The following is a 13,654-nucleotide window of genomic DNA, read 5'->3' as shown; positions in this document are numbered from 1 at the left end:
TCGATTGTGCCTCTGAAGCTGCTGGGGGCCCAGAGTAACAGCCGAAAAGGCTGCCTCTATGTCAATTTTACCAATAGTGCTCCCTCCCCATATGTCTTAATTACCTGAATATAATTATATATTTTTTTTTTTTTTGCACCTGGGGAAATCATTAACTGAGCAATAGGGGGGGGGGTGTGTGTGTGAATGGGCCCACCATACATCCCAATTTTATCCCCTTTAACTCACCCCCCCACTGGTGTGTGAAAAAAACCCCTTCTAAACCCTCCTCCAAGAAAACCCCACCTTCTCCTGGTCGGGGTACCCCTTTAGCCAACGGCCCACACCGCTAAGGCTGACCGGTGTTAGCGCCTTCCCTCTCCCCTGGCTCTGGTTGCCCAGGGCCTTTGAAGCACTTCTTGACGGGGTGGCTACCCCCGCACCGGCTACACACATGCCTAAACTTGCAACCCGCCCCCAGCTTGCAGTGTTTATCATTAAACGCCCAACACTCCCTTTTATTGCCCCTGCTTGTTGAATCCCTCCCAGGCCGATCGCCTGGACCCTTGGGAAAGGTGGCATCGCCCCCCTGCTTACCCCGTCCCACTAACTTCATCCACAATTCCATGTCCATCTTCCCCAAACTCAACCGTGTATCCCCCTGCCACCTATGCCTGAACTGCTCGTCATAATCCCGCCACACTGACCCCTCGTGTTCGTCATGTATGTTCTGTATCACACTCATGTATCTCATCACATTATGCAATTCCTTGGGATGTTTTGAAAGGAAACAGTCCCCGAACACAATGAAACCCATAACCCAGTTTGCGTTACTCCTCACTACCTGCCCTTTCTCGCCTGCCTCTCGCGCGTGTTGCCTCTCTGCTCGCCCCTTTACAGACAGCTTGAACATATCCACATACTTCCTGTTACCTACAGTATGTCTCTCTGTGTTCTCCTAGGCAGGTGTGTGTACAGGGGGCTAGTTTCAACTGGAAACGAATCCTCCCCACTGTGGGTGGAAGCCGCCCCTCTGTCTTTGCGCGCTTTGCGTTTTCCCTTATCTGTCCTACTCTGCTTTGCCGCCTTGCTCAACGCCTCTACCTGTTTCCTTATGCGCTTTACCCCTGGGGTCTCGTCGCTGTCTGCGCCGCTGCTTGTGCCTGACTCGCTGCTCGCTCTTGCGCTCTCACTATCCTCACTGTCTGACCCCTGGGACTTACAGTCCGACCCTGACCTAACCGACCCCCCATCACTAACGTCCCCATCAACATCATCCTCATTACATTCCAATGCTGCATTTTCATGCTCACCTGATCCTGCGGCTTGTGCACCTGGGTGACCGGTCCTGGGTCTTTTGGCAGCTGCACGGCTCCTGTTACTGCTCCCCGGATCGGCGACGCTTCCCAGCGCCATTGGTGCCGGCGCATCCGCCTGGGGAGGTGCCCGGGGCACTGGGGGGCACCCCGCAGGCAGGGGCAGCGGGACCGCCGTTGATGTATCCAAGGCAGGTGCCGGCGCACCAGGGGCATCCGGCGCAGGTGCACCGGGCACTGGGGCATGGTGTGTGGGTGCCTGCGCTGGCAGCGCCAGTGGGTATGGCGCGTAGGGGGCAGGTGCATACGGCGCAGGGGCGTAGTGCGTGTGATTTGCCGGTGCGTATGGGGGGGCTTGGGACACGTGGGCGTAAGGCGCTTGGGGGTAAAGCGCTTGGTGGTAAAGCGCTTGGGGGTAAAGCGCTTGGGTGTAAGGCGCTTGGGTGTAAGGCGCTTGGGGGTAAAGCGCTTGGGGGTAAAGCGCTTGGGGGTAAAGCGCTTGGGGGTAAGGCGCTTGGGGGTAAGGCGCCAGGAGCGCCGGGGGTGGCTCTGCCACGTTGGTGGGCTGGCTCGGGCCGGCCCTGGGGGGGGGGGTCTGGTCAGCAGGGGGGGGGTGTTATGTATAGCAGGGGGGGCGATGTGCTGTGCAGCGGAAGGGGGGGACAGGCCAGCAGTGGGAGCGTGGCTAACAGCTGCAGGGGGAGGGTGGCTGGGGGCTGGAGGGGCCGTTTTTGCAGGGATGGGGGGGGCCATGCCAGCAGGGGGAGAGGGGACTGTAGCTGCAGGGTGATGGCTAAAGTCCTCTCCCATGAGGGGGGGTAGAACAGCCTTCCCTGCTCTGCTGCAAGCAGGCACGGGAGTGAGGCTGGGGGGCGGAGCCAGCCTGCCGGGCTGATTCCCTTCCTCTCCGGCTGGGAGAGGAGCTGTGAGGGGGCTGGGAGCCAGGCTGGGCCGTCTGCTTCCCTCTCCGGATGGGAGAGGAGCTGGGAGGGGGCTGGGAGCGAGGCTGGGCCGCCTGCTTCCCTCTCCGGGTGGGAGAGGAGCTGGGAGGGGGCTGGGAGTGAGGCTGGGCCGTCTGCTTCCCTCTCCGGATGGGAGAGGAGCTGGGAGGGGGCTGGGAGCGAGGCTGGGCCGTCTGCTTCCCTCTCCGGATGGGAGAGGAGCTGGGAGGGGGCTGGGCCGCCTGCTTCACTCTCCGGGTGGGAGAGGAGCTGGGAGGGGGCTGGGAGCGAGGCTGGGCCGTCTGCTTCCCTCTCCGGGTGGGAGAGGAGCTGGGAGGGGGCTGGGAGCGAGGCTGGGCCGCCTGCTTCCCTCTCCGGGTGGGAGAGGAGCTGGGAGGGGGCTGGGAGCGAGGCTGGGCCGTCTGCTTCCCTCTCCGGATGGGAGAGGAGCTGGAAGGGGGCTGGGCCGCCTGCTTCACTCTCCGGATGGGAGAGGGCTGCAGCTCTTACTGCTCTGGCCACTGCTTCCGTGGGGCCGCCGGGCGCGATGTCCGGCGATCAGCTGCCTGAGCCTGGATGCGCCTCGTGCTGCTGGGGTCCATGCTGCTATCGGGAGACACCACGCTCACAGGGACCTGCAGGGAGACAAGAAAACAGAGTCAGTGAGTAGCTTTTGCGAGCGCAGGGTTTAAATAGCCCGCCCCATTAGCCCCTCCCCTTGTTGATTCGCGTGCAAATCCACCAAGCCTCGTGGTGGGGGGAAGGAAAGGAAGGCACGTTAAGTACCCCCTGGAGGCACGGGCCATTATGGGCGCGACGGCCCCATTTTGGGACCTCTGCTTCTTCTTTCTCACTGATAAAAATCACAGATTTCACATGCAAAATAAAAAAATCTTTAGCAAATGGATGTCTCTGAATCCCTCATACTCTAATTTTCTGTAACTTTTTTCTTGTTTTTGTGTGATGTGGAAGGGGGGTATTATGTGTGTGTGGGGGAGAGGGTATTATGTGTGTGTGGGGGGGTTGGAGGGAGCTTGTGTGTGTTTGTATTGTGTGTGTGTGTGTGGGGGGGGATATTGTGTGTGAGAGAGAGAGAGGGTATTATGTGTAAGTGAGGGGAGGTGAGATTAGGGGGGGGGAGTGAAGTGAGAGGGGGAGAGGTGAGAGTGGGGGGAGGAGTGAGGTGAGGGTGTGGAGGGAGAGAGTGGTGGGGGCATGGGAGTGAGATAGATGGGGGTGGGGGGAACTCACAAGCCTGCCAACACTGGGAGGTCCGTGGAAACTAGTCCTGGGCCCCGGGATAGCTGTCTGCGGCCCAGACTACCACTGCATATTTAAGAAGTGTTCTTAAATGAAGAACTAGCTCATGGAAACAAAATTAAGAATGGAGATGCTTGTACGCAGCATGTTGAGGTGTTGGACTAATGTGCCCCACGCATGTAGTGTTTTACGCCTAATTTTGGCCAAATCTAAATCGGTCTTATTTTTAAAAGGCGCAAACACCATTTATCCCACCATTTATCCCACCATTTATCCCACCATTTAGCCAACTATTAATCGGCCCCATTGTGTTCTCCTTTAAAAATAATATTTTGGGGTATATCTTTATTACTCAAAATGTAAAAATCTCTCCAAACCATAGGGGAGTGGTGTTGAAAGCCATGTAAAGAAAAATAAATTACATGGTGCAATATTGCCAAAGCAATGATAAAGCAAAATAAAGGGGGCTACAAATTCCTACTCACAATTGAGCAAGAAGAATCAAGCAGAAATCCAAACAGTGGCAGTGATGACCCTAAATGGTATGGTGCAAATTGTCCAGTAGATCTCAAAAGCAGAGAGACAGACCCATAGTGCAGATCAATTTAAAAGACATTTGCCACACACAAAACTCACAAATGGAGGCTTACATTGTGTAAGTGAACAAAAGGCATGGTATATCAGATGTTTCTAAGTGGTGATTCGCGATCTCACCGCTCCACCCTCTAAGCCTCCGGTCACGTCGGCATCCGCCGCGAACCTCCGACGTCACTTCCGGTCACATGAACTCGCCCGTCGGGAACGGCAGGGAATGCCTCTCCAGATCACGCCGTAAGCCACACTATGCGTTTCACCGTATGAAGCCGTTAATCTCATACGGCGAAACGTGTAGAGTGTGGTTTACGGTGTGATGTGTGTGTGTGTGTGTCATACACATTATTTAAGTCATGGTGGGTGACACATTGTGTACCCATTTGCATGTCATTTCCCAGAATCCCTTGCTACAGTGGAAGCACTGTATGCTAGGTGATAATGGTGAAAGGCAGGGTTGCAGTACCTGTCTAAGACATGTGAATGTGCTCACAATTTACATTCTTTATTGAATATATATATCTGCTGCCTAGGAAAACGGTGGGTGAGAGTTCTAGTCCTGTTGGGTCTGACACCAGTACACCGTTCCAGTCACTAGGTGATATAGGCTTATCAACTCAATATAGCTATTATGAAAATCATTTTAGTAAGTGTGGGATGTGACTCATTTAAATATATTTTGCATAAGCATTAGCATATCTCCCAGCATACCTCAGGTCTGCTCCGTTTTGAGCATAGGCGTCTCTCCCTAATTTTTTTGGATGGAGGTTTGAGGGGATACTTGAGATACTACTAAATTGAACTCCGACGTGTTCCCCGATTCCTTACACCCGCAGACTGATATCGGGTCCCCAGAGCCTCCTCACCTGCTCGGCAAAGCACCCAAGATAGCGGCCGGGCTCAACTGAGAGGACCCCTGCTAGGAGAGAGTGCCATGGGTTGCAGACCTTCCAGGAAGGTAAGGAGAGAAGCAACGGAGAGCCGGCGTGCAGGAGAGCTGATCGGGTAGATCAGAGGAGAATATCCAGCTGCCGGTTGAGGGGAAGGTTGCGGGGAGACAGGAGGGGCAGCCATACTGCGGAAGCACTTCAATGCGGGTTCGCCCCTCCCCCAATGCAGGGCCGGTAAACCGGAGATTCCACAGCTGGTGAGGAACAGCAGAGCCACACAACCTCCAATAGGACAATCGTGAGTCTCTAAACAGCCTCAAAATCTAGTCCCCATTTTTCTGTGTGTAGAAGCCTAAAAGAGATCAGTAAAGTCAGAATCAGTCAAGTCAAAATAACAATCACACAGGTGGCATTGCTGTGTCCCCCCTCAAGGGAATAGCTACCCCTCTATAAAAGATCTACATCCACAGAAATGTCTGGATGGTGCAGTCTAATTCGGCGGTCCGAAACCCATGTTCTGTAATACACTGAGCACCATTCTAAGTCTATGAAAAAAATTCAGCTCTGATTGGTCTTCTAATAAACAACCCACATAACATGCTAGTCCCTATCACCATGGCCTCGAAAATGATTAGAACCATCAAAAAGAAGAAAAACCAGAATGAGTTTCATGAATATTTTAAAAAACAAGGTCGACCAACTCCGCAGCACGCGGAGCGGGGAGAAGATCCCTCCATGGAACGTTCAGAATCTGAAATAGCGGTGGAGATCGAAAATCTCTCTACAAAGGAGGACTTATCTATCTTCTTCAAGAAAATTGAATCCTTGATGCAAACAGTAGTGAAGGATCTTAAAGAGGAAATATCCTCCCTTGGGGAACACACTAGCTCCTTGGAATTCAAGGTCGAAGCCACAATCACCCGGCAATCTTTGATGGATATCGAGCTCAGGGAGGTGAAGTCCCAGCTCCTTGATATCAAGGACAGACAGGAGGATGCAGAGAATAGAGATCGCCGCAACAATCTCCGGATTCGGGGGATCCCGGAGTCGGAAACGTATAACGAGAGGTTTATGGGCAAATGGCTATCATCAGCCCTCCCAGATTACACAAAGGAATCTCTTACCTTGGGCAGATGATACACAGTCTTAAGATCGAGACCCCAACCGGGAGACAGACCAAGGGATGTGGTGCTGAGATTCCACTACTTTAAAACAAAGGAAGCTTTCATCTCCGTGATTAGAGGCTCTACAGACCTCAAGTTCCAAAATATACCCCTACAGATATACGCAGACCTGGCGCCTTCCAATCTTGCCAAAAGAAGAAATCTTAGAGAGGTGACGGTGAAATTAAGAGACCGCAATATCAAGTATCGATGGGTCAATGGTAATTAAAAATGGAAACCCCAGATACTAAGAAACTCGGACGACGGCGAGGCCTTCCTCAACCATCTAGACTTGGGTCCACCTCCCCCTGGCCTTGTCTCAGCAGATCGACCTCCATCATGGCCAAACCCAGAGCAGAATTAGGCTGAGAGCCCAAAGATCGCAGGCGGGGGTTCCCCTGAACTAGAACCCTGAAGGTTCAACATAAATAAATTCACGCATAAAAGGACTATATGCTGAAATGCCAATTTATGTTTGCTAGCTTTAGTTATTTTGAGGTTGCACCCAACGATTTAACGTGGTAAGTGTAGACACAAAAGTATGTTATGCTGACATACAGTATTATGGTATGCTTATGGACACAAGTAATTACAAGGTTATTAAATGTTTGCTAGCGCAGTCCAAGCTATTATATGAATACAGTTTAATCTTATCTTTACATTATACCAATAGCCCAAAGAAGCTCGGGAGATGGAGCTTGAGCAGCCAAACCAATTGGGTCTTTGCTGCTACCCCCAACTATGTCTGTGTTTTAATGGCACAGTCGCCCTTGTTTTTTTTCTGTTCTCCCTCACCCCAGATTTTTTTTCCCAAGGGCACGTGAGTTTTAGGAATGTCCCCATGGAGACACATCCATGCTCACTTTTTTTTCTTTCCGGTTTCCTCCCACCCCTTCCTCTATTTTTGTTTCCCCTTTCTCTCCTCCCTTGTCCCCAGTCCCTGAACAGCTGTTAGGTGCCGAGTATAATAAAGGGTCAGCAATGCAAATGTAGATAGGCTATTGAACCTGTAGCCCCTAGGGACCAACATTATGTATCAATTAGAAAAAGTTTGGATGTCTCATTCGCTCCCTCCTGTAATGGCTATCTACCAAGAATTTACACAATTACCCAGGTCCCCTAGAGACGGCTCCCATCTCAAATACAGAAACGGCCCCAAATTGCTCACATATATTAAATTTATACTAGGTAAAGTATTAAGAAATATCAATTTATTATGCTGCTGTTCCCCCCCCCCCCCCTTCTCCCCACAACTCCCTTTTTTTTATGTATCTACCCCCTCCCTCCCCCAATACCCACCCTCAAATGTTTTATCTCTGTATGTTTATGCTTGGATAAACATTACTTAAGTTGGAAAAAAATTGGGAGGAAAAGGTACTCAAAATCAATGGTGAATACTTGAGGCACATATGATTTGCAGATTATAGTGTTATTTTTGCTATAAATCCATAAGATCTCCAGCAACAAATCAGAGAACGCACCAAAGCAAGTAAGAAAGTGGCCTCCATATGAATCTCGGCAAGACCAAAGTGATGTTCAACAAATGTGTCAACTCTACAAAAATCGAAATAAATGGAGTAGAACTACAAAACGTCGTAGACTGTCTACAGTACCTTGACAAGCAAGTAACGATAGATGGAACATTTCAAATTAAATCAATAGGAGAATGAAGATGCGATGAAGGGCATTTGGAAGAAACAAGACTATCTTACAAGGGAATCTTCCGGTGTGCCTCAAAAGGAAGGTATTTGGCCAGTATATTCTGCCTGTGCTCACGTATGGATCTTAAACTTGAAACCCTAAATGCGAATACAATTCACTAAAGCTTCAAATAGCTCAAACAAGTATGGAGAAATATATGCTGAGTATTACCCTAAGAGACAGGAAAAAGAATGGATGTGTTACAAACCAGACAAATGTCTGTGACATCGTCACTAGGGTGAAGTAATTAAAATGGCAGTGGGTCGGACATATTGCAAGAAGAAATAACAATCGTTGCACAGGGATGGTACTCTACTGCATTCCAAGGAATATCAAAAGACCAAGATGATGATGAAAAGTAAGATGGGATGATGAAATCGGCAAATTTGTTGCTACAATGTATTCTTATATTACTAAGGTAACATTATCTATAGTTACAGTTTGCAGCTCAAACTGCTGGGAATATTGGCAACAAATGATCACAAACAGGAAAATGTTGCAAAGATCTTGCACTGCTGGAGAGGTGTGTTAAACCTGCTATAGAAATCAATTGATGCTCAGCATATTAAAACACATACAAAATGGCATTAAGGGTTGAATAATTTAAGATAAGCAGTATTATCTAATACTACAGAACTGATTTATTTTTATTTTTTAAACGCACACATGTAAGATATTGCTTGGATTGCCTCTTTAAGTCCAAAAACGAAGTAAAGCAACAGCCGTTGCTCAAAGCTGGAAAAAGCAATCCTCAGTAGCACACATACATATTGATACCAAAGGAGAATAGCATGGCACAATAGACTTTCCAAGAAATCAATTTAATGAGCAAAACAAAACCACCAACGTTTTGGCTACACGTCGCAGCCTTTATCAAAGTGAGGGCTAGGCTTTTCGTTGTTCCATGCTCTTCTCCTTTATAAAATCTATTTGGCCCATATTTGGAAAGATGCATATAATATTTATGCTTGGGAAGGAGGATGGTAGAGGGGAGTCGCAAAATATACCTATTTGCCTCTCAGCAGAAATGGGAAACAAACATATGCCAATATAAAAGCAGTGGTACTCTGGAGTTATAAATGAAACACTTGTGTCTGTCTCTAACCCCTGCCTAGTACCACACTTTGTCCACTGAATTTATCTATATAAATCCCAAGGTGTACAATTTGCTCACCTCTGAATTCTACTCGGTGGCCACAATAAACATGGCTGGAGTTTTGATAGTAAGGCCAGGGTGAGCACGCGCTCGCAACCGTGCGTGTGATGTCACGCGCATCTTTGGCTGCAGCGATTTTTGGCGTAGGTAGACGTGACAGGGAGGCATGTCGAGGGGCGTGCCGGAGGCGTAGCCTTGACGTCACGGAGCTGGTTTGCTCTTATTGGCAAACCGCGCACGTGACCTGGCCGTCGCGCCACAGAATAAAATATATATTGATTCTTTGCGTGACGCTCGCCCCATCGTGCTGGCACATGCGTGCTCTATGGCCGCGATCATTGCCTTAAGGTATTTTGATAGCGCCGCGCGCACGGTTGCTTGTGCAGTAGCGCTCACCCTGGCCGCGGCCTTGTCCAGGGTGAGCGTGCGCTTGCTGGAGCTCGAGCGCCGTGATGTCAGGCAATTATGTTGCCCGGGCGATTCCTGGCCATCTAGTTGCACGCGTGGGGGGGGTGTGCCCGTGACATCACATGAGTGGTTCGCCCTCGTTGGCTGAACCACGCACGTGACCGGGGCAAGCAGCTGAGTGTGGAGCGTTCATGGGCACGTGCGCGCGCACTCTGGACCAACATTGTCGCAATGTGTTTGATCGCGCTGAGCATGAGCGCGCATGAGGCTCAGCTTCACCCTGGACGCGGCTGCTTGTTTTATAGTTGGTGCCACGCGCGTGTGCTAATGCTTGGGCACGTGAAGCACACTTTTTGTGTGTACAGGTCTGTGCTGTGTGACAGGTGGGCGTGGCTATGACGTCACACCCGGCTTCACACACAACTACAAGCTCAACCTGCACATCAATATCAGTCCCACTCCTCTTTACCAACCTCTTCTACCCCTTTCTCCCTCAGTGATTCCTACCACCCCCTTCCTCCCATTAGACCTCCCCCCCCCTCCGAGGGGTAGATTAATCAATGCAGAACTTGGCCTGCTCCTCCTGCCCCCGGGAACACCCCCCCTCCCCCGCCTATCCCAGCCGCACTGTGATTGGCTTGGCAGCGTCATATGGCGCGGCAGCAGCGCGAAAATATAAATTTGCACGTATTTGCTGTGATCTGCCGCGCCACCACTCAGGCTGAGTCCCCAGTTAGCACTGTGGCACGCGCGTCCGGCGGGGGGGCGGTGCGTGCACAGCGCTACACCGCGATCTGCGGGGAGAGAGAACGTTTGCGACGGGAGGGGGCGTGGCGGTAGGTTTGCGGGGGCGTGGCATGACGTCCCGCGGCTGGTTCGCCCTCATTGGCTGAACCGCCGGCGGGGGCGTGGCCACGCCTCCGTCGCAAATGCCAATCTCAAATTCCCCTGCCTGCCTGAAAACCTGTCGCGCACCGCTGGGGAAAGGTGCGCGACAAGGTAGGAACTGGGACCAGAGTAACTGGGGGGGGGCGGGGCTTGATCGCACAGCGCACGCCTTGTAGTTAGTGGGACCGCAGCCTCACTGCTGTGCGCGCGCACGGCTGAAGTATAGAACGCCAGGCCTGGACACAGCCAATTCTAATTGACACGCGTGCACTATATTACACTATAATACTTGGGCAAAAACGTAACTAAAAATCTGTAAGAACTGGAAATCTGTTTTAGCAAGAGGTTCTAAGAATGTAATCTTGGGTTCTGTAAATGTAATCTATGAGGGCAACTTGTGTACAGGAGGGTGATCCACCACAAAGTATAGAGTATATGTGAATTATATAAATGCTCTCCCGCTAACACAAATGAACACACTAGCACACATTATCCAGTATCCAGTATATGTGCTGGTACTTCCTTCTGTGGCTGTGAGCAGCTGCTCAGTAAAAACATCAGACTCCGCACGCTGGGAAGTGCGCGTGAGCAACGCGCGCACTAGCAATGTGCCCGTACAGCGCATGCGCAGGGCAGACAGTATATACACTGCGGGTAAGGCGCATGCGCAGTGCAGACAGTCGCCTTGCGGTTAATGCGCATGCGCAGTGCGGCCAGTAGCTGCTGAACCTCGGAGTTCTGCATATGACAGGGAGATGAGGGAGATGAGAGAGGCCGCACTTATCTACATGGACAGGAGTGGGGGGCTGCGCCGCTTCATAGAGGACTGCAAAAAATATCACGGTATATATACATACACATACTTTCCCTGGTATGGGTATATATACATACACATACTTTCCCTGGTATGGGTATATATACATACACATACTTTCCCTGGTATGGGTATATATAGATACACTTTCCCTGGTATGGGTATGGTTTGACACTTTTAACATTACCGTGGTAAACACAAGCTTTGCAGGTCTTTACAATCTTTAATGTCTGTTCGCCCTTAAACCCATAGACGGGTATATATTGTATATACCTATTAGATTAGGAACAACATGTCCATCAAGATCAACCTACTGGAAATGTTGTGATTTCTTCCTTTGAGCCGCTGCATTGAACTGCCCCTTTAATGTAACTGGCAAACATTTGCATCAAAATATATCTTTTCTCAGTTGTTTGTTCCTATGACAGAAACAATGAAGAGTCACAGACCTTGTAGGTGCTATTGTGCCATAAATCTTCACATCTTCACATAATCACATTGTAAAAATGGCCAGCACTCACCAAAGGTAACCATAAAAAATGTGACTTTATTAACAGTATGACACTGGTGAGGATTGTGGACTGCGGACCAGTATGTTGTGCATATGCTTACATACAGGTATTAACCTTTTGGCATGCATGCCATTTGGCTGTGAACACAAGTGTATTTGGACTGTATGTAGTATCCACAGTTGCAGCATAGGGTAATTAATACCTGGGAGACAGAGCGTTCCAGTTAATTAGGTTGAATTTAAATGACAGCGATGCCAACTGTTGTTTTTTTCGTCTGTGTCCAAGAGAAGAAAAATCACCATAATATAGTCTTTAAAATTCCCACACTATTCCCAAGACCTCCAGAATCCAGATTTCCACTCCTGATCCGGCTAAGGGCCGTTCTACAGTGCGCGCGCGGCATTTATAGTTGGCTGAGGCGCGCGCACGGCAGGGAGCGTGGAATCGGCCGACAGGGGGGGAGATGAGTAAAATAAAGAATTTGTGCCGCTGAAGTGTGTATGTGTATGTATGTACAATGTTAATCAACAATTTATTAAAGTATTTCTTTATTTAAAACTTATTTATAACATACATACACATACAAACAGTACCTCACTCGCGCACAGCATACACACAATAAGTGTGCGGCACACGCGTTCACACAGGCACATGCGTTCACACAGGCACGTGTGCGCGCACGGCCGCACACACTATGGAACGGGCCTATACATTGCTGTTGATATATTAGAGTTCCCGCTGGCGCTGAGCGGTCGGCGCTTGCCGCGTTAACATTTATATATGTAAGTCCCTGCTTATGCGCCGCGCTCGTGCACAGCACATACGCTCACCCGCGCACGGCGCTTTCATAAACATAAACAACTGACTTCCCCGATTGCGTAAATCTCAGGACACCCGCATGAGCGCGCTCGGCGCCAGCGTGGACTCTGCCTAAGGGCCGTTCTATAGTGTGTGCGGCCACGCGCGCCTGTGCGAACGCACGTGCACCTGCCGCACACTTTTTGTGTGTATGCTGTGTGCGAGTGAGGTACTGTATGTATATGTATATATGTGTGTGTGATAAATAAGTTTTGAAATAAATAAATACTTTAATAAATTGTTTATTAACATTCTACATACACACACACACACATATATATATACATTTCAGTGGCGGTAGCGGCGCAAATTCTTTATTTTCTTCATCTTCCTCCCTGTCGGCCGGTTCCACGCGCCCTGCCGAGCGCGTGGCACCATTATAGAATGGCTGACTGACCTCAGCCAACTAAAACTGTGGCGCATGCGCGTACGGCATAGCAAGCGCACGCAGTATAGAACAGCCCTTATATTAGGCTGCCGCCCTTGGGTTTGATAGCAGCTTTACTGTGTTTAGTGATGAATTTCTTACTCCCTAAAGGAAAAGCTCACTCACATCACACAATTGTGATGTAGTATGTGCATTTTGACTTTAGCAAGGAAACTAGCTACTACGATTCATGAATCTCTACTATCTGTATATCTCCAACAATGTACACAAGGTTTCACCAAAAATAAATTAGAATTCACGGAGTTATAAATATAATTGTACCAATCATATAAGCACAATAGAAAAGTGTATCTCTGTCCCAGACAGTTTACAAAATAAAAGTCCTATTCCATAAATACACTTACATTTCATAATGCATTAACCCTATAGTAACTACAATGGTCATGAAGGTATGCACAATGCATGCCTCTATAACTACCATGTCAACCAAGGGGTTAACATTTCCACCGCTCTCCATGGGGCCTTACCTTCCACCACAGGTCAACTCCCCCCATTACCCACCCCACCTACATCTGCTCTGCGACACCTCATATCCCCCATCTAAAAAGCGTTATATACCAATCCATAACAAATGAAAACACAGTAACATATAAAATAATAATGACATTATAAAGCAACGTGAAAGAAAAGTGTCATTAACCAACTGGTTACCCTGACATTCGTCAGGAGAGTATGTATCGTGCATTTTCTACGGGGTTAAATAATTGCTATTCAGCATGTCCCAATAAA

The 13,654-nt window shown here is 49.3% G+C and overlaps 1 protein-coding gene across 1 annotated transcript in view; it reads left to right on the top strand.

Moving 5' to 3' along the window:
• The first annotated feature begins 10,986 nt into the window (after positions 1 to 10,986).
• Positions 10,987 to 13,654, top strand: part of MCMDC2 (minichromosome maintenance domain containing 2) — a 39,483-nt gene continuing 36,815 nt past the window's right edge. Inside the window, exon 1 of the mRNA XM_075583870.1 lies at positions 10,987 to 11,136. Coding sequence (XP_075439985.1) covers positions 11,049 to 11,136 — 88 coding nt within the window. The 5' untranslated portion in view covers positions 10,987 to 11,048. The remainder of the gene's footprint in view (positions 11,137 to 13,654) is intronic.

Source organism: Ascaphus truei, chromosome 2 (assembly GCF_040206685.1).
Source record: "Ascaphus truei isolate aAscTru1 chromosome 2, aAscTru1.hap1, whole genome shotgun sequence".
NCBI lineage: Eukaryota > Metazoa > Chordata > Amphibia > Anura > Ascaphidae > Ascaphus > Ascaphus truei.
Note: the sequence above shows the minus strand (reverse complement) of the source record. Positions and strands in the feature narration are given on the sequence as shown.